We start from the raw sequence: 21,093 nt of genomic DNA on the forward strand, positions 1-21,093 counted from the left end.
GGCATTTTGGGTTGTATAAGTAGGGGCATAGCGAGCAGATCGAGGGACGTGATCGTTCCCCTCTATTCGACACTGGTGAGGCCTCATCTGGAGTACTGTGTCCAGTTTGGGGCCCCACACTACAGGAAGGATGTGGATAAATTGGAAAGAGTACAACGAAGGGCAACGAAAATGATTAGGGGTCTAGAGCACATGACTTATGAGGAGAGGCTGAGGGAGCTGGGATTGTTTAGTCTGGAGAAGAGAAGAATGAGGGGGGATTTGATAGCTGCTTTCAACTACCTGAAAGGGGGTTTCAAAGAGGATGGCTCTAGACTGTTCTCAATGGTAGCAGATGACAGAACGAGGAGTAATGGTCTCAAGTTGCAATGGGGGAGGTTTAGATTGGATATTAGGAAAAACTTTTTCACTAAGAGGGTGGTGAAACACTGGAATGCGTTACCTAGGGAGGTGGTAGAATCTCCTTCCTTAGAGGTTTTTAAGGTCAGGCTTGACAAAGCCCTAGCTGGGATGATTTAACTGGGACTTGGTCCTGCTTTGAGCAGGGGGTTGGACTAGATGACCTTCTGGGGTCCCTTCCAACCCTGATATTCTATGATTCTATATGACATTCTGGAACATATACAAGCTATAAGTCATTTGCCTTTTTGGCCTTTCCATTGTTTGGTTTTATTATATAAAAATCAATACAAAATTAATCACCATACCAAAGGCCAATGCCAACAGTGTTACCAGCAATGGTGTTTCGAAGATTATGGTTTTTAAATAAAGGAGAGATCCGACATTTGCCCGTCACCACCATAAGTAACAACAATAGCATCCTGCACGATTAATTAGAACCAAGACTCGAAAAACTGTATAGCATCAATACAGGACAACTCCAAAGAAATAAAAGAGAGCTTAGACTTTCTCTCTTGGAAAGGAATTCTGGAACATGGAGACCCTAAAAGAGAATTCCTTCTGGACTCCAAGCAAAAACGCTTTGCGAAAGCACAGAATGTGTATCGAGCCTGCCTTATGTATGTCTGGGATGGAAATATTCTTTGCTGTGATCAAGCCTTGACAGGCCAGCCACATCACAGCCATGCAAAAAGCAAACAGTTAGAAAGGGCTGCTTATCAAGTCGGTGCAAAATGAAAAAGTGTTTTGGTCTTTCTAAGGCATTAGTCAGCTCTAGTTAAAGATCTAAGGACCTCTGAACCTCAAGGATTTAGAGGAGATGGGCATTTAGACATGGGAAACAGACTAGAGAGAACAGGATCATTAAGGTGAAACTTGATCACCTCTAGAGAGGAGCCTCAAATGAGTTTATAGCACCAGCTTATCCTTAGGCAATTTGGTATAGACAGGAAGGAATGCTTTCAGGGCCCTGAGGCTTGCTCACTCAGATACAGTCGCTACCACCACTGAAATGGCCATTCACATAAAATATTAAAACTCCTAGGAACCAGGTGGTTCAAAAGGAGCTTTCCAGACTGAAAGGGAACAATAGGGATGGAAGGAGAGACATCCCCACAGTCACCAACAACAGCCTGCAAATACCACTCTCCCCTGGAGGAAAAGAGTTGGGAATAGCTCTCTGTGCCCACCACTTGCCATAGCCCCTACACCGGTCTGTCCTCAAGTTCAGTGGCAGCTGAGCTGGTATCTATACCCCGTATTCCTGGGCCTGTTACCCACGCCAAGGGAAATGAGCAGGAAGGCTCTGTACTGTCAACAAGGAGTTTGCACAGGATTTTATATAACGTTTAAGCAATTTAATATCTACCTTCATATAGCAGACTGTGTTGGCAGGTATGTTCCTACCGGGGGCCAGGCAGCTGGCTCTGGATTTGGGATGCACTGTGACACCATGGTCTCAAATGATGATCTGAGGCCAGAGACTCATCCTGAGGGGAGCAGCTTTTACCATGTAAAACTGCGTTGAAAACCACTCTTGCCTGGGCCAATATGGTGCTGTTATGATAACTGAAATTCCGTCACTCTTGAGCTTTGAACAGATCTTGATACAAGAGGTGTCAGTGGAAAAACATATAGCACCATCCTCCGTCAGCAAATGGGGAAGGTATCTTTTAGTAGTAGTAGTAATAAAAGACTGGAAGATTCTTGTTTAGGTTGGAGGTGATGCAACTCACCTCCAGCATCCACACTGGAGGAAGGGGTGATCAGAGCAGCCACTCCCCAATCCAGAAGACCTTCAGAAGGATGCGACACAGGTCAACTCAAGCTGACTGTGATCATGTGGTCCTTCCTTGCTAGATCTATGATGAGGAGGAATAACTAGTGAGAAAACGCCCACTCTGGCCTCCCAAAGGCTTTCCCAATACACAGATTGCCTATTTGACTTAGGGCCTCCTTTTGGAATACTAGGTCTCTGACCGTCCTTAGCAGATACATGACTGACCTTATCAAAGTAACTGGTGAATGGCTACTGCTGGAGAGAACAAATTCCCTTGGTGTAGAGTTCCACTGTGTGAGCTCCCTAGACTACGCAGGAGATAGCTATGGCCACTACGAGTTACGGAGGTAGTGTTTGGAATTCCTCATTGAAAACTGTTCCTGGACAGTCAGTCACCAAGTCAGACTTGCCCAGAGGTTCTCTGTTATTCAGGGGCAGTGTAAAAAGTCCCTGTATTACTTGTGCTTCCTCTGGTGTCTCAGCTCCAGAGAGGTTAAACTCAATGTGGAGATGTGCTACAGGTGTTGGCCAGGAGAGCCAGCATTTGCAACATGGGGTGAGTTGCTGCCTCCTGATTCTGACCATTGCACCCCATCAGATGGGTGATGTATCACACCTGACCCCTGGCAGGAAGGCTGGAAATGAGCTGGGTAGCAGGGCTCGTACACATTCCAATGGTCAGTCTGCGATGAGTTGAGGTTTTGGCTGAGTTACCACAAACTCTGGTGACTCCCACACTCCAGTGGTGACACAAGCTGATCTGACACCCAACTGAATGAGGTCCTCCATCATGAACCAATGAAGGAACACTTCACTGCAAGCCTGGCAAAGTGGCCCCAACTATTCCCAAGCATTTAATGACCATCCTTCCCTGAAGGCTAAACAAGGAACTAGCAGTGCGGCTCTCCTGTAACAAAACAGACATCACCAGTGTTTCAGAAATGCCCATAATATGCACACGAGCCTTAGAAAGACCCACAGCACATAGCCAGTCCCCCTTCTCTAGGGAAGGCAGATCCCAGAGTGATTATCTTGAATTTTTCCTTGACCAGATAGGCAGCTCCCAGCCTCCTCAGTCAGGAAGGTCCTGACCAGCTACCATGGCTGTACACACACGGGATCCTTTCACAAACCCTTCAGTCCTTGGTGCTCGCTGACAGGGAGTGTGGGACCATTCCATGACTGGTGTTGATGCAGAGTGCTCTGTTCAGTGGGGTACTGAGTTGATGCAAAAGCCAGTTTCCAAAGCAGATTCCTTAGCCTTCCTGGAAGAAGGGATCTGAGAGACAAGTTAAAGGTCCAAAAGTGCAGAGTGACAACTGTCTCCTTGGCACTCAGTGATGACACTTCCACCTGCTCCCCAAACATGTTATCTCCAGTGGAGGGTAGGACCTGAGAGTTGTGCTCAGGGCTGTGGGAAGAGCTCTAACCATAGAGGTGCCAAAGCCCTAAGGCAGGCAGCACAATGCTGCATTCCAGGGTGAAGAGCACCAAGACAATGCCCTGAGCCCCACACACTGACAGGAAAGTACCATCAAGGCACCAAAGTGTTCAGAGAAAAATAGGGGCTGACACGCTGACCAAAATGCTTCCAGCAAAAGCCCTCCCATGGCCATTGTTCCGGAGAGCCAGGCCTGACTGAATGGCAGGCACTCTACTGCCGCGTTTCAGAAAGTCTGGGGAGAAGAGCTGAAGCAGCAACGGCAGAAGTATAGCTCCTTTGCTGACCAGCCAAGAAGAAATGTCCGGTGAGGTCCAAGGCAGCTGTTCAGGTTAGCAGGCGGCGCGCAACCTGAGAGGGGAGGGCGATTGGCTCGCTCGCTCTCAACAGCGCAACTGCCACCTCAGTGATCAAAAGTCTTTCGAAGCCTGGGGAGCTCTACCAATCTCGTGCTAGGGAGCCAAGACCCAAGAGAGAGAATCCTGGCAGCTGGGTGATATCTTTATAGAAGACACTTTTCAGAGCCTGACTATATATCCTTTGTCTACATGGGCTGGAGCTGCAAAACATGGATCTGAATTTCAAACACCCTAAAGTTTGTGTTTTGGTTTCACTTATGAGAGTTAAAGGAATCATCCATAAAGTTCATATCCAAGTTCAGTTACTACTAACACCTGCCCCCTGCCAAAGGAAAGCGGCTTTCAGGTCTGGTGCTGTGATGGTGGCCTCACTGTTGGTTCTTGGATGTTCCGCATTCTGCGATTTGAATATGCAGATTTAATGACATGAAATGTACCCTGTTAAAATGTACTCAGGCAACTTGAATTTGGGTAATGCAACTTCATATGATGAGCATATATAATCCTAAGTACTAAAATGGAAAAAACCTTTGTCTGTCACTTAATGTAACAAAACTAGTGACTAGAAGCGGCAATTGTTAACGTACTAGTCTTTCCTCCACAGAGATCTGGGTTCAAATTTCACTTAAAGATGACCTGCAAATAAGGAACAATGAATATTAAACTTGTGGTTTGTTTTTTTAAATGATGTATGAAGACATCCTGAAAGAATGACCTCACAAGAGGAAAAGTATAGAATATTGAACTAGAGGATTTTTAATCAGACAGTTTTAAAGTCTGTTTTTTGTTCATCCCAATTTAATGACTAACATTTTTGAGAGCGGAAGACTTTGTTAAAGATTAAATGCCTAATAATATTCATCGTCTGAGACCTTGAAAAAGCCCTCCAGCAAAACCAGGGAGGTCGAGTAAACAATCCTGATATTTCTAAAATAAAAAACAAGTACGAAAAAACCATTAAAACCACTCAATTTTCCAGCACTTTATGCACTTCATAAAAAAGCAACAAAGGGTACAAAACCAGTTATTAAAAACCACACATTTGCAGGTCACTTTAAGTCATAAGTGAATCTAGGTTGGATGCTCTTTACCAGTTATGTTTCACTGCATGGTTTTTGTAATATAGATAAATGTCCACTAAAAACTAGCTTGTCTCTGCTCAAGAGAGGCTCCGATAGCTGGGAGAGCGTAGGTCAGGACTGAGGTCCATTACCAAAGACGCTGGGAATATTACAGCTTGTGCATGTATTACAGATGACTTTCTCTAGTGATAGCTATTAAATATCTATCTTCATAAGTACCAAGTGTGACAAAGCTCTGTCCTTGCCTCCGTGGGTCCTGCGTTTCCTGGCAGATTTCGCTAGCCTCAGAGGCTCACTGTGACCCTGCATGTAACCCTTCTCTCTCTAGAGACAAGGGTCACAGTCTACTGAGCCATTTTCATCATAAGCCAGCGAGGGAGGTGAGGAGAAGTTATCGTTCCTTGCACAGTCTCTGTTGTCTCCCAGTCTCAGTGATTAATCAGGGGGTGGGGGCCGGGGAGCCCGGGCCCCCCCTCTACTCCGGGCTCCAGCCCAGGGACCCTAATAGTATCAGCTATGATAGCTGACCTTTTAGAAACATTACATGTACAATTTCCTGGGCTACTTCCCCCACAGCAGCCCTCACTTCCTCAAGCTCCACTTTACCCTTACCTCAGGGCCTCTTCCTTGCACCTGATATGGTGTTTACTACTCAGCCTCTCCAACAGCGCAACTTCCTCCCACAGCTCCTGACATGCACACCCGCCTGACTAACAGGGAGGCTTTTAACTAGTTTCAGCCAGCCTCTGATTGGCTTCAGGTGTCCCAATCAACCTAGCCTTCTCCCTGCCTTCTGGAAAGTTCTTAATTGGCCCCAGGTGTCTTAATTGACCTGGAGCAGCTTCCATTTCACTGATCCTGGTACCAGTGATTTGTTTAGCCTGGAGCAACTCTCTCTCTCCCTCCCACTGCTCTCCCATAGCCTTCTAGCTTGGAGGGAGGTGGGAAGCTGCTACTCCTGCTGCTGCTAGGCCCTAAGCTCTCCCTGCTGCTCCAGCTGCTCCCCTGCCTGGGCCAGACACCCCCCACCCCATTCTCTGCTACCTGGTTGCTGGACCCCCCACTCTTGGGTGCTACTACTGCTCCAACTGCAGCCCTGGGGTGGGGTGGGGGCTGCTAGCCCACTCCCCAGAGAGGAGGAGTGAGGAACCCCAGCCACTGCTGTTGTGGATACCACCACCACCACCTGAGAGAGGTCCATTCTGCCTGCCTGGACTACCACCTGGAGTTCCTGGAGCTGCTGCTGCTGCTGCTGCAGAGGCCGCTGCCTGGAGCTGCTGAAGCCCGAGGAGGAGAAGAAGAGGATCATCTGCCAGTGGGGCAGCACCTAGAGACTTTGCAGACCACCGTGGAGGGGACCCTAAGACTGAGTAATTTTCAAACTGTGCTCTTGTGGTGGGGGTTTTGACTGTGTTTGTGGGACACGGGGGGTGTGGCGTGGAGCTGCCCCCCGATCCATCTGTGTGTCCCCCCCAACCCCCACCATTACCACCACCGCTGCCCCCTCCACCACCCCCACTGGCTGTATACCATCTGCCTCAGCTCCTGCCTCTGGACTCAGCTGCTTGCTTGGCTTGCCACGCCCTATTTCCACCCTTTGGGCCAGAAGCAGCAGCAAGCTAAAAAAGACTTGTGCAAGTGCACATGGCCCCCCCCGGACTGCCTACCCCCCAGCTTTGCCCTTTATTACCTGCCCCATTTGCCACTTGCTTTGCCTCCTCTTTTGCTCCAGCCCCCCTTACTAGCTTCAATTTGTTTGCCTGCCCCGCCCATTTCCTTCTGCAGCCTTTGTTTGCCCCGCCCCAGCCTCTGAAGCTAGCCCCTTGGTTTCCCTGTTCTACCCCCAGACCGCTTAGCCCCTCGCTCCGTGTGCCCATGCCCACTCCCATGCGCTTGTGCAATTCCCCATTTTAGTTACAACCCTCTTCACTGCACCCTCAATGTTGTTGAATCCCCCCCCCCCCCCGTAGTGCACCAAGAGGAGCCGGAATTTCCACCTTGTGTCGGTGACTGACCCCAACCCGTGATTGCCCTCCGTCCAGCCCACCCCTTTTGGCGCCCTCCTTCCCTGCCTGCAGCCTAGCGGGGAGGAGTGGTCGACCTTCTTCGACCTTTGCTTCCTGGTCAACTTCCTCCTGGCCCTAGCTAAAATGGCCATCTACAAAACCAGAGTGAGGAGGTTGGCCGATGGAGTCTCCTGTGACTGTACGGCCTATTTCCGATCCTCGGTCCGTTCACGTATCCGGGCAGAGTTCCTCTGGGCGGCGTCCTCTGACTCCCTTGACGCCTTTGAGGAGCAGTGGGCGCTGTCCGGGGTTCTCTGCTCGGTATCCCCGTCCGGTTCCCTTCTTTTGACCCTTTGACCGCACTCCTGTCCCTGTTATTTTATTAGTTGTCCCCCGGAATTTTTTGGGCATCTAGGTCCTGTGGATCCCCCTTTTAGGCTGGGGGGGATCCTTTAGCAGTGGACGGGCTTCGCCCGCCCACTTCCCGGATCCCAATAAGACTACTTTTCTATAGCCATCTGGCCTTGCTCCGTCACACAAGATACGCTCAAATGTTAAATACCACCACAGTAAACTAACGTCCAACTTCTCAGGAAGCTCTCAAGGAAACAAGTTTCTAACATTTTAACCTCCCAAGACTGGAAAAGTTTGGTGTATTTAGCTTTCCTTTCATTCTTAACGTACAAAAATAATTTTTAAGAAAAAAAGTTAAGTTTACATTTTGGATGTTTGAAATTTAAAGCACAAAAAGAAACAAGGCAAAGGCATAAGAAAAGGCTTGCTCCTGAAAACTAAAGTAAAAGACTAAATGGACACAAATCAGATGTCAAGAATTATAAGATTCAAAAACCAGTCGGAGAACACTTCTATCTCTCCGGTCACTCAATTACAGACCTGAGAGTAGCTATCCTTCAACAAAAAGCTTCAAAAACAGACTCCAGCGAGAGACTGCTGAATTGGAATTAATTTGCAGACTGGATACAATTAACTTAGGCTTGACTAGAGACAGAGTGGATGAGTCATTATACAAAGTAAAACTATTTCCCCATGTTATTTCTCCCCCCCCCCACCTCCCGCTGTTCCTCAGACGTTCTTGTTAATTGCTGGAAATGGCCTACCTTGTCACCATGAAAGGTATTCCTCCTCCTCCTCCCCCCCCCGGCTTGTGATGGCTCATCTTAAGTGATCACTCTCCTTACAGTGTGTATGATAAAATCCATTGTTTCATGTTCTCTGTGTGTGTGTGTATATAAATCTCCCCACTGTATTTTCCACCAAATGCATCCAATGAAGTGAGCTGTAGCTCACGAAAGCTTATGCTCAAATAAATTAGTTAGTCTCTAAGGTGCCACAAGTACTCCTTTTCTTTTAAAGTAAATAAGTAATACATACACTAGGTGGCAGCAAAACATTATCCTACATATTAAATTCCTTCCACTTGGAAAGGGCAAATGTTTAATTACAAACAGGGAAAGTAAAATATTTCAACTAATAAAAAAAACTAACATGAGTTGCTAAATAAAAGTAGCATTTATATCAATGATTGCTTACATCATCCGCATCAGCATCCTAGTTAGTCAAACAAGACTCTGGTCTACAGTTTCCACAATATACACTACAACCGTTAAAAGAAAAGGAGTACATGTGGCACCTTAGAGACTAACAAATACAGTATTTTCCACTGAATGTATCCGATGAAATGAGCTATAGCTCACGAAAGCTTATGCTCAAATAAATTTGTTAGTCTCTAAGGTGCCACGAGTCCTCCTTTTCTTTTTGCGAATACAGACTAACACGACTGCTACTCTGAAACCTATAACTGTTAAGTTACTAAATGTATGTGAGGTGGGGGGTAAGAAATGTTTGATAGAAGGTGCTTATAATGAAGTTTCTTTCTCCTCTGCCCCCCCCCACCTTCCCCTTGTATATGGAAATTTATTTTTCCTATAAATGCAGAAGTGATATACTGCTGCTTCAGCTCTGGAATAATAGAAGCTACAGGTTAAGACATGATTTCGCTCACAAAAAAAAACTGGTCCTCTCCTTCATAAAAAATGTCCTATGTAAATATGTAAATCCTTTGTAAATATACGATCATGTTATGTGCAAGTTAGAACTAAACTTTCTTTAGAACATGTTATAGCAAGAAAACCAAGGTGCCTACATATTTATTGTCAAACTCAGTAGAATTTATGCCAAATAGTCAAGCAGAAACACGAATTCAGGCTTGGTATTCTACACAGCAAGCTCTGTATTTAGGATCCATATCAAGTAGCAGAAGCAGCAGCCTTAGCTGTTAACAGATTAATATTACATCCTCAAAAAAGACATACTACATGATCAGCAACTTTAAAAGATTCAGTTAAATATTGACATAAAACACAGTAACTCCACATATTCAGCACTTTATTGGATACCATTTTCAGAGTCTTTACCTGGTTCTGTTTGCAGGCTCTCGGATATTCGAAAACAGTGCATTTTGCTGAAATTGCGAGAAACTAAACGCACACAATTCGGAGGAAGAATCATATTTCTTAATCTTCCAAAAGTACATTCTGGTGGTACAATAATGTAGCAAGAAGCATGAGCCTATAAACAAAAACATCATTAAACACTTGTAAAACCTCAGACATTAAACTTGTAAAAAAAAATTAACTCACTATAACAAAATAGGCAGTGGCCTTGCAAACCATTCTGGAACAAATTCATACTTACTGTAAATTGGTCCATCTCCTGTGCAATGAATGGAGTTGCATCCACTTATATCAGGTTTGATTTTAACTCACTATATTTTTATTGACATAACAGTGAGAATTCTTAACATGTGACAACACTTTTTAAAATATTAAAACTATATTCTACTGACATCTAAAGTTTTACATTCATTGACGTAAAGAAGCAATAGTAAGATTGTTCTGCATCTGAACCATAAATTTTGCATTCTAGTGGTATTCACAAGTGGGAAGATGATTAAAACATGGACAATTGTGTTATAAAAAATAAGTTATCCAATAGGGAGTTTGGGCTGCGATTTCCTCCTGGGGTTTTACTTGTTAAATTCAGGAATTGTCCTTTCTGAAGCTTATGTCATCAGCCCAGACCCTTGAGTAAATTTCTGCCTTGCATTTATTCTAGAGAACATCTATTATCCTTGGAATCAGATTACGGTAAATACATATGACAAACTGATGAACAAAGCCAATAAAAAGTTCGCAAAAAAATAAAAAAATTTAAAGAAAAAATAGTGATGTGTAATTTCAGTTATTTGTTTTTTAAAAGTATTTTTGAACATCTAAATAATTCAAATAAAATATACCTGAAACACTGAATAATTGTTTAGCCTTAATATACAGTTTGTTATTGTAAGTTTTAAGACAGTGTGGCAATTCAAAAATACTTTTGTTTTTAATTATTAAATTTATTTTTCACTTCCTATCCCCTAACGCTTTGTGTGTTATTTCTAGGCATTGTTTCTTCATTTCACCCTCTTGGTGACTAATGATGGATTCAGTGACCCTTATCTACACAGTAGGTTCTATATCAGTTTTAAGTCTCTAACGAGTTTTGGCTCCCTTCTGAATGAGAGAGAGCATATAAAGATAGGATACTTTTATGTTGTATGGGAATAAAACATTAGCAGTACAAAGGGATGACCACAAAATCAAATACACGTTCAGAAACGTTGGGAACAATCTCCAGGGTTCAAAAACATTCCATGCTGAAAGGGAACATGAGCAGGTTAGAAGAAGGGATTCTATGTTAGCAGCATAAATCTTTGTTTCTTTTGTGACAAAGTTCCTACTCTACCTTGGTGGGTCTGCTAGCCTTGGAGCTTCACAGCAGCCCTCAGCTTGGCTGTTTTTCTGAACCCACAGTCCAAGTCGACTCCTCCTGTGTCTGACCAGGAGTTGGGAGGATTTAGGGGGAACCTGAGCCCGCCCTCTACTCCAGGTTCCAGCCCAGGGCCCTGTGGAATGCAGCTGTCTAGAGTGCCTCCTGGAACAGCTGTGCGACAGCTACAACTCCCTGAGCTACTTCCCCATGGCCTCCTCCCAACACCTTCTTTATCCTCACCATAGGACCTTCCTCCTGGTGTCTGATAATGCTTGTACACCTCAGTCCTCCAACAGTCCACGTTCTCACTCTCAGCTCCTAGTGCCTCTTGCTCCCAGCTCCTCACATGCACACCACAAACTGAAGTGAGCTCCTTTTTAAAACCCAGGTGCCCTGATTAGCCTGCCTTAATTGATTCTAGCAGCTTCTTGATTGGCTGCAAGTGTTCTAATCAGCCTGTCTTAATTGTCTCCAGAAGGTTCCTGATTGTTCTGGAACCTTCCCTGTTACCTTACCCAGGGAAAAGGGACCTACTTAGCCTGGGGCTAATATATCTGCCTTCTTTTACTCTCCTATAGCCATCTGGACCGACCTTGTCACATATCCCCCCGCTCTGCTCAACACTATGGGGTTGGGCAACTTGCGACATCAGGCAGTGTACTTGTGACAAGCCATCTGCACTGCCATGGTGGCTTCCAGCCCGGTGTTGTATGGTTAATTTGAAAGGTTGTAGGGACAGGAACCATCTGGTCACCCTTGCGTTCTTCTCTTTATTTTGCTGCATCCACTGGAGAGGTGCACGGTCGGTCACAAGGGTAAACCATTGTCCCAGAAGGTAATAACTTAGTGTTTCCATGGTTCATTTCACAGCTAGGCACTCTCTTTCAACCACGGCATACTTCTGCTCTCTCGGGAGGAGTTTTCTGCTCAGGTAGAGGATTGGGTGTTCTTCATCTCTGACCATCTGCGATAGGACAGCTCCCAATCCTACTTCAGATGCATCTGTTTGTAAAATGAATTCTTTGTTGAAGTCTGGGGCTATAAGCACGGGGTTACTGCAGAGGGCTGTCTGTAGATCCATGAATGCTTTCTCTGCGGCATCTGTCCACTTCACCGTGTCTGGACCCCGGGCTTTTATCAGGTCTGTCAGGGGACTCACTCTGGTAGCAAAATGGGGAATAAATCGTCGGTAGTACCCCACCACACCCACGAATGCCCGCTTTTTCTGATTCGGCCGGGGCCAATTTTGGATAGCCACTAGTTTGCTTAGTTGGGGCTTGACCATGCCCCTTGCTACAATGTAGCCAAGGTATTTAGCCTCGGCTAGCCCTACAGCACATTTGGCTGAGTTGGCTGTGAGCGTGTCTTAGCGTGTCCAGAATTGCTTCCACCTTTCCTAAGTGGGTTTCCTAGTCAGGGGTGTGAATAATTACATCATCCAGGTATGCCGCTACATAACTGGTATGGGGCCATAGGAGCTTGTCCATAAGACGCTGGAAGGTGGCAGGCGCCCCATGCAGTCCAAAAGGAACAACAGTATATTTAAACAGACCCTCTGGTATAGAGAATGCCGTCTTTTCTTTCGCATTCTTGGCAAGGATCAAGGGTTAAATCAAGGGTGGTCAAAAATCGGGCATTGCCCCGGCGGTCAACTAACTCATCGATACGGGGTATGGAGTATGCATCGAATTTGGATCTCTCATTCAGCCGGCGAAAGTCATTACAAAACCTAGTGGTGCCATCGGGTTTGGGCACCAACACAATCGGGCTTGACCACCGACTGTGGGACTCTTCGATCACTCCCAGCTCCAACATCCTTTTTACCTCTGCCTTGAGCTCCTCCCTTTTTGCTGCTGGGACCCAATAGGGCCTTAAAGTTACCTTTGCCCCAGGGTCTGTGATAATGTAGTGATATGCTTTGGTGGTCCGGCCTGGTTTGGTTGAAAACATGTCCTGGTATCAGCTGATCATCTCAATTACCTCCTTCTTCTTGTTTGGTGTCAGATCAGTGGATATCCTGATCCGCTCCTGCATATTATTTCCCTGGATAGGGGTCTCTTAGGCCAGTACACATGCCTCTCGCTGGCGCCAAGGCTTTAAGAGGTTAATGTGATAAATTTGTTCTTGTTTCCGGTGTCCTGGCTGCCGCACCTTGTAGGTTACTTCCCCCACGGGTTCAACCACCTCATAGGACCCCTGCCATTGGGCCAAAAGCTTGCTTTCTGCCGTGGGTACCAACACCATCACCCGATACCCTGGTTGGAACTGTTGGACTTTTGCCTGGTGATTGTAATGGGTTCACTGAGCCTCCTGCACCTTTTCCAAATGTTCCCATACAATAGGGGTGACCCAGGCTATCCGTTCTCGCATTCACAACACATGGTAAATTATATTTCTCCCCTCATTGGGTTCCTCTTCCCAGATTTCTTTTGCAATATCTAGTATGCCACGGGGGTGACGTCCATATAATAATTCAAAGGGGGAAAACCCAGTTGAGCCCTGAGGTACCTCCCGGATTGCAAACATAAGGTAGGGTATTAGGGTGTCCCAATCCTTTCTGTCTCGACTTACCACTTTCCTTATCATTGCCTTGAGGTTTCAGTTAAACCTTTCTACCAGCCCATCAGTCTGCAGATGATAGACTGAAGTTCTCAGGGTATGTATATGGAGCAGTGTACAGAGATCCTTCATTAGCTTCGACATAAATGGGGTACTTTGGTCTGTTAATATCTCCTTTGGTAGCCCCACTCAGGCAAAGATCCCCACCAACTCTTTAGCTATCATTTTAGAGGCTGTGTTCCACAGAAGACGGCTTCTGGGTAGCGAGTAGCATAATCCAGAACGACAAGTATAAATTGGTGGCCCCAGGCTGTCTTCTCCAGGGGTCCCACTAGATCCATGGCTATTCACTCGAAGGGGACCTCTATGATGGGAAGGGGTACTAATGATGCCCTCAAGTGGGGACGGGGACGGTGCAGCTGACACTTTGGGCAGGACACGCAGTATCTTCGCACTTCTTCATGTACTCCGGGCCAGAAGAAGGACCCATGCCAGGGTTTTCTCTACCCCCAAATGCCCCCCAAAAAGATGACTATGGGCCAGACTTAATACAGTATTCTGGTGTTTTTGAGGTATTAGGATCTGCTGTACCTTCTGCCCCTGTACTGGTGCAACCCGGTATAAGAGATTCTTCTTCATTATGAAGTAGGGTCCTGGTCCCTGGGTTTTCCCTTCCACGGGGACCCCATCTATTTCGGTCATCTCCTTCCTAATGTTGTCATACCTTGGGTCTTTAGCCTGGTCCCATCCAAAATTTCCTCTCCTGGGGCTAATCTGCCCGAGATCTAGGGGGCCAGTCTCTGTTGCCTCTACTGGTTCAGAGGTGTTAGGGTGTGGGTCAGACTCGGGTGCGTCTCGCTCCTGGGTGGTCTCCTTTTCAGCTGCTCGGGTCCGCCTATCTACGAAAGCAATCCTCTGGCTTTGGGCCAGTATTCAGGCTCCCAAGGCCTTAGCTGCCCTTCTTTCCCTTTTTGTCTTTCTACGCTGTCTGAGAGTGGAGAACAAATCTGGGGATATTTCAGAGACGGTTGGGGGTTGACGGTTTACTGTGGATGCCTCACTACTTTCAGGGCTTCCCCCTTTCTCCAATTCCCCTACCGGGAGTAAGTCTCCAAACTCTGGGAAGTCCCTCCCTATGAGCACTGGGTATGGGAGTTTAGGGACTACACTTGCTGCTAACCTCAGTAGTGTTCCCCTGAATCTCAATTTTTACTGGGATGGTGGGGTAATAACCAACTGTCCCATGGACGCATGTTATCCCCGTACGCTTAGCCCACAGCAGCTGACTATGCTTCACGAGCTTCCCTGAGACAAGCGTGATAGATCTCCCCGAATCAACCAATGCTGTGGTCTCTATCCCGTTTAGCTTCACTGGTCTAGTGTACATATGTGGGGTTAGTAAGACCCCCACAAGGTGGATTAGGGAGCATGAGTCTTCTCAGTTCCCCAGGTTACACTGCATAGGCTCCTCGGCATTGGGACACTGTGCAGCTATGTGTCACCACTCCCCGCAGGCGTAACATCTGTATGGAGCCCTACGCATTCCCTGGTTTCTTGGTTTGGGTAGTCTAACATCATGATCCTCTTCCTCCTCAGTGCTCCGACTCTTTGTGGCTTCTGGTGGGCCTTCTCTTTTTCCATCTGGGTTCTCCTGGTGGCCCAGTCACCCGAGCTCTAGGGCTTGGTGCTGCTAGTTTAACCCGGGGTGCTTCTTCCTTAACTGGTCGGGTCAGCTCCCTCGCCATCCTTTGCCTTTCTACCAGCGCAACAACCTCGTCGTAGGACGACGGTTCATTCTGGCTTACCCAGGCGCAAAGGTTGAAGGTCTGGCGGTAGTCCTCTCATGTACCGGAACCTCTAGTATCTCCTCCGGACTCCAAGACTCAGTTCATAACCACTTTCGTGCAAGATGGATGAGGTCATATAATTGGGACCGCAGGGTTTTGTTTTCCTGGTACATCCACTCATGATATCGCTGGACCCGCACTGCGGTCGTTACCCCAGATCTGGCCAGGATCTCTGCTTTCAGCTGGGGGTAGTCTGCTGCAGCCTCTTCAGACAAATCATAGTAGGCCTTCTGGGCCTCCCCACACAGGAATGGAGCGAGGATGCCAGACCACTGTTCTTGGGGCCAAGCCTCCCGCAGGGCTGTCTTCTCAAAGGCCGGGAGGTATGCCTCTACATCATCCTCCCGCGTCATTTTCTGCAGTCAATTGCTGGCCCGCATGATCTGCATCCCATCATGGCCGCGGTTCAGCTCTGTAAGGGCCTTTACCTGGTTTACCAGTTCCTGCAACACAGCCCGGTCTTGAGCAGCCTGGTCCATCAGCAGGACATTAGTCTCTTGCTGCAGCCACACTGCCTCCTGTTGGGCGGCTGCCTGGACACGGGTAGCCTCCTGCTTGGCAGCCATGGCTTGTATCAGTGTCCACACTACCTCCTCCATTGTGGTGAAAAAAAATAAAAATAGACCCTCTCCCTCCCTTTTTTTTTTTCCTTCCAAACACCCTCCTTCTTCCGCCGCGCTGTGGACACCAGATCCCACTTCCGACATCAGTTGTGACAAAGTTCCTGCTCTACCTTGGTGGGTCTTGCGCTTATTGGCGGATTTGCTCGCCTTGGAGCTTCACGGCAGCCCTCAGCTTGGCCGATTTTCTGAACTCACAGTCCAGGTCGACTCCTCCTGTGTCTGACCAGGAGTTGGGAGGATTTGGGGGGAACACGGGCCCACCCTCTACTCCGGGTTCCAGCCAAGGGCCATGTGGAATGCAGCTGTCTAGAGAGCCTCCTGGAACAGCTGTGCAACAGCTACAACTCCCTGGGCTACTTCCCCATGGCCTCCTCCCAGCACCTTCTTTATCCTCACCATAGAACCTTCCTCCTGGTGTCTGATAATGCTTGTACACCTCAGTCCTCCAACAGTACGCGTTCTCACTCTCAGCTCCTAGTGCCTCTTGTTCCCAGCTCCTCACATACATACCACAAACTGAAGTGAGCTCCTTTTTAAAACCCAGGTGCCCTGATTAGCCTGCCTTAATTGATTTTAGCTGCTTCTTGATTGGCTGTAGGTGTTCTAATCAGCCTGTCTTAATTGTCTCCAGAAGGTTCCTGATTGTTCTGGAACTTTCCCTGTTACCTTACCCAGGGAAAAGGGACCTACTTAGCCTGGGGCTAATATATCAGCTTTCTATTACTCTTCTTTAGCCATCTGGCCTGACCCTGTCACACTTTTTGCTATTCACATCAATAATACAAGGACTAACTGGTAATATACCGAATGTGTGAGAAGCACAAGACAAGAAATGAAACAGCAGCTGTGTACTGAATGAAGAAGCATCAGTTAACTAGGCAGTGTTAGTACCCCCAAAGAATCCTGTTAAGACACAGCATTAAGAATTCCTTAATTTTAATCCACTTACTTTAAAATTCCTCCACTTTGGAGACTAAAGGAAACAAACCCCAAACTTACTTTCGCTCTGATTTATTGAGTGTCATCTAACAAATGACTGACTTATTCACGGCCAGTTTTAAATACATAAAATTAACAAGACTTTTATTTCCACAGATATGCCCAATGACATTTACATACCAGAATGCCACACCACTCACACCTCATGCCAGACAGCACCTCTGAAGAACCACAGGTTTTCTTGCAGACTTCACAACGAGCACTGGACGAGAGATTTCCCTCCCTCCAATGATGATGGTATGTATCCTGAGAAAATGGATCAATCGACTGTATTATACTGAATGGTAAATACAACCATGTCCCTACATTATTAATTTAAAATTAACCCTAAAGGCTTTAGGAAAAACATCACAGAATGTTGCACATATTTAATGTAATTAATATATAAAATATTTAAGTATTTTCCTATTGAAATATGGAGTAAGCAAGTTTGCAGCAGGCCATTAAAATCCCACAGAAAATCAAGGACAAAGAAGTCTCACTGGCCCGTTTTCCTGAGCATTGTAATGTTTAGCTCTGTAATGAATGCATCAACATAAGGAACAATATTTGGCACTTACATAGCACTTTTCATCTTCACAGCCCATTACAAATCTTAGTTCTCAAAATATTCAGAGAGATTAGAATTAGCATTTTACGGATTAAGAAACTGAGCAGCAAATGTTAAACATTTTGCCTGAGACATAAGCAGCAGCCAGCCTGAGGAATGGGTTTAGAAATCTCAGAAATGTGTGGCTTCTATAATAACTCTCTGTGTCCTTGGGTGTGTCACGTTGCTCAAAAGCTCAAAATGCAGAAAAACCACAGGAAAACAGTAAAAGACAAAAACCTCACATCACCTGTGGGTAAACACTTTTCACAATTCACTTTATCACTCTATGCCTGCCCTATCAGTCCTCATCCTCAAAGGAAACCTGCACAATCCTTTCAAAAGACGAGCCGGGGAACTTAAATTCATAACTTTGCTGGACACTCAATATCATGGATTTAACAGAGACAGTGTAGTTATGACTTATTACAACAATCTGTAACCCACTAACAGTCCCCCCAACCCCCATCTTCCTTTCCTCCCCTGACTGCAGGGATGTTACCAGGCTGCTTCCACTGGAATTGTCCCTTGAAATATTTTTGTTAATAAATTTGTTAGTCTCTAAGGTGCAACAAGTACTCCTTGTTCTTTTTGAAATATGTGATCACTACTTATGCTAAACAATCCGTTCCACCTTGTATTTAGCTGTGACACTCTGAGTACATTTCCCAGACTGGAAGAAGAGCTCTATGTAAGCTCGAAAGCTTGTCTCTCTCACCAACAGATGTTGGTCTAATAAAGATATCACCTCACTCACCTTGTCTCTAATATCCTGAGGCCGACATGGCTACATGCATACAGAAATATTCATTTTTATTTCATGTTCTACAAACAGTCCACAATGTATTATTCTTACACTAAAGCTATACACAGCAAATTACTTTGCATTTGATCTTTGGCACGCCCCTATAGCTATTACAATAACGGACCCTTTCAAAATGCCTAGTCAGTCTTTAGTACAAGAGATAGAAGGCCAAAAATTTTAAAGAGTGGTGCTAAAAGCTACGGTACTACTAACAGCACATTTAGGCCTGAATTTCAGAAGTGCTCAGCATTCAGCAGTAACTCTTGACTTCCATGGAAGCTGCTGGTTGCTCAGCACTTCTGAAAATCAGGCCTCGATATCCACTTAATTACCAGAATTTTCAGCAGCCATCTTTTAAAGTTTTGGCCATGAAATCTAAATTAACTGAGGTACAACAGGGAGAAGTGCAACAGCTATACAATCATTTCCCCCTTCACAAAGAGGACACTACAATTTAGAAATGATGCATCAGTATGAAGGGCACATTGTATTTTGATGATAATTCTATTTGTCCTGCCAACAGGCTTGTACTGTTTAGCATTACAGTTTCTCTAAAACAGGTTCACATCAAAAGAAACAAAAAAAAAAAAAAAAAAACTTTCGGAGAGAAGAGGGAATTTCCATTTCCCCATCACCAGAGCAGTCTTTTGTTTTTTAAATAAATACCGAGATTTTCTGAATGCCCCTGGGTATGTTCAACTTGAGCTCCACTGAGCATGTCTAAAATTCAGCAGCAACAACCTTGGACAAATGTCAGTAACACGTTAGAAAACAAAAAGTAACATCAGTTCACAATAAAATCCAATAATATACAGGATGTATTTTTCTGTTCCTTATAGATAAGGAACATATCTACTAAACCTATGTCACTCACGCAGTAAACCACACAACAGAAACTGGAGGAGGATGTTATTGGGGGAGGGAGGGGAATCAGGTTTGTTTTACATTGAAAGTAACTGATTGTACTTCATGCTCTGTTCTAGCCACACAAGTTAACACTCACATGATCGTGATGCCCATCTTGATGGCACTGACGACAATCGCTACAAGCAAATGGGACACAATCTGTATGCACGTGTAGTTCACACACTGAAAGTAAAAAAATTAAACAGGAAATGTCTTTAACATCCAGGTTTGTTTTATCTTCCTATCTCCCCACATAGCATTTCTCATGCCTTTTACTGATCAGCAAAGACAGGCAAAATGCAAGACATTTATCTGTATTATGGTGTGTGTTATTCAATTTACTTAGCATTTAATTGATGCAACTATTATTTAACTGAAAAAGCAAGTATGTAGGAAGGCAAAACTAATTTTGCGCTTAAGTGATTTAATTATTTCTTCCAATAAAGTAAGATAAGAACAATTGGCTGGCTTATTATAAGGATGTCTATAGTCTGATTCAAAGAAACCAGTCCTTTTCCCTAACATAATCACCTCTCTAACCTTAAGCTGGAAATTTTGCTTTAACAAAATGAGAAAGAGTTCAGGAGATCCCCATTAATAGGAAGGGCAACTTTCTCTATTTTCTATAGCTGAAATATAAAGTCCTAAACACAAAAGAGTGATAGCCAACCAACAAGTCATATCACCAAATACTGACATGGCAGGGGGAAGGGAGGCGGACAGCTGTAGACATTCCAAAAATTACATCTTCCAACTCCTCTACTCTGCCTGACTCGGAGTCTCAGTAGAGGTCTTAGGCAATGAATAGACATGGAGTATGAGGAAGTGTCCCTCCAAAGCAGGGTGAGTGTGGCGTAATGGGGACACTGAACTGTTAATAGTGTTGTACTGCACTCTGGTAACCTGATCCCTAAATAAGGGACAGGCTTCCTCCTTGCCACATCCTTAGCTGATCTAGGAGCAGATGGTACACACACACACACAGGTAAAGGAGTGTGGAGGAGTTTGCACTGCCACTGCCTCTACAGTATGTTATACCTGTTCGTTGGTAACTAGAGATCCGTCATCAGGACCGTTAATCCAGCACGTTTAGTGACAAGTTTAAAGGACCTGAAGAGTTCATTAGGAGCGTCAAAGAGTTCTTGCAGCACCAAAAGGAAATTTTTTCCATGTGCCTCTGTCTAGCTTGTTAGGTCACTCAGGAAATCTAGATCATTTCCACTGAACAGACACAAATCTTATGTGTGCAATACACAAAGAGAGATTACATTAGACAACCCAGATTAACAAGTGGACTCTAACAGCCAGACAGCAGAATTTTACCCAGGGACTAACACCTGAAATCAACCATTTTGCTGTCATATGCCAACTTGGATTCCTTATTTCAACTTGAATATATTCTAGAAGAAAAGGGGCATATCCATCCCATGCAGGAGACTTGGTCCAAACCTCTTTGCACTCTATATCCTAGTCTCCATCTCAATGTCAAGAGACAGAAAACAGCGGGGGAAACGGGGTTTACAGCCTCCCCTTATGCAAGATGTTTTAGAAGTCAGATATGTCCAGCTGTTAGATTTCCACCAGAAGAAGCCTTACTGTGGCCTATGAGGATTTGGATAAGTTTTCCTTTTGAACCAAAAGTAGTATTTTGATTTCCTAAAGGCTGACCTGAAGCTTCAGCTATAAAAGGAGAGGCCACTGGCCCATTAGCGAAGTGGAATTCCAAGTTAACAGCATCACCAAAATCCAACAGATTTTAAATTTCCCAACGGCACAGCCATGCGGGAGTTTGGCAGGTTGCCCCAAACAAGTGCCAACGAAGCCTTCATACCAACATGTATTATATTTACGACACTTTTTACAG

The 21,093-nt window shown here is 45.4% G+C and overlaps 1 protein-coding gene across 2 annotated transcripts in view; it reads right to left on the minus strand.

Annotated features, from left to right (window-relative positions):
• The window catches only part of DGKQ (diacylglycerol kinase theta), a 160,236-nt gene that overhangs the window by 67,585 nt on the left and 71,558 nt on the right, over positions 1-21,093 (minus strand). For both annotated transcript variants that reach the window (XR_006281247.1, XM_038403042.2), the window contains exons 4-6: positions 19,327-19,412; positions 17,050-17,175; positions 9,503-9,656 (exon numbers count right to left, since the gene is read on the minus strand). Coding sequence is in view for 1 of the 2 variants with exons in the window: in XM_038403042.2 (XP_038258970.1) it covers positions 9,503-9,656; positions 17,050-17,175; positions 19,327-19,412 (366 nt within the window). In the remaining variant the exon portion in view is untranslated. The remainder of the gene's footprint in view (positions 1-9,502; positions 9,657-17,049; positions 17,176-19,326; positions 19,413-21,093) is intronic.

This window comes from Dermochelys coriacea, chromosome 5, assembly GCF_009764565.3.
Source record: "Dermochelys coriacea isolate rDerCor1 chromosome 5, rDerCor1.pri.v4, whole genome shotgun sequence".
Classification (NCBI taxonomy): domain Eukaryota; kingdom Metazoa; phylum Chordata; order Testudines; family Dermochelyidae; genus Dermochelys; species Dermochelys coriacea.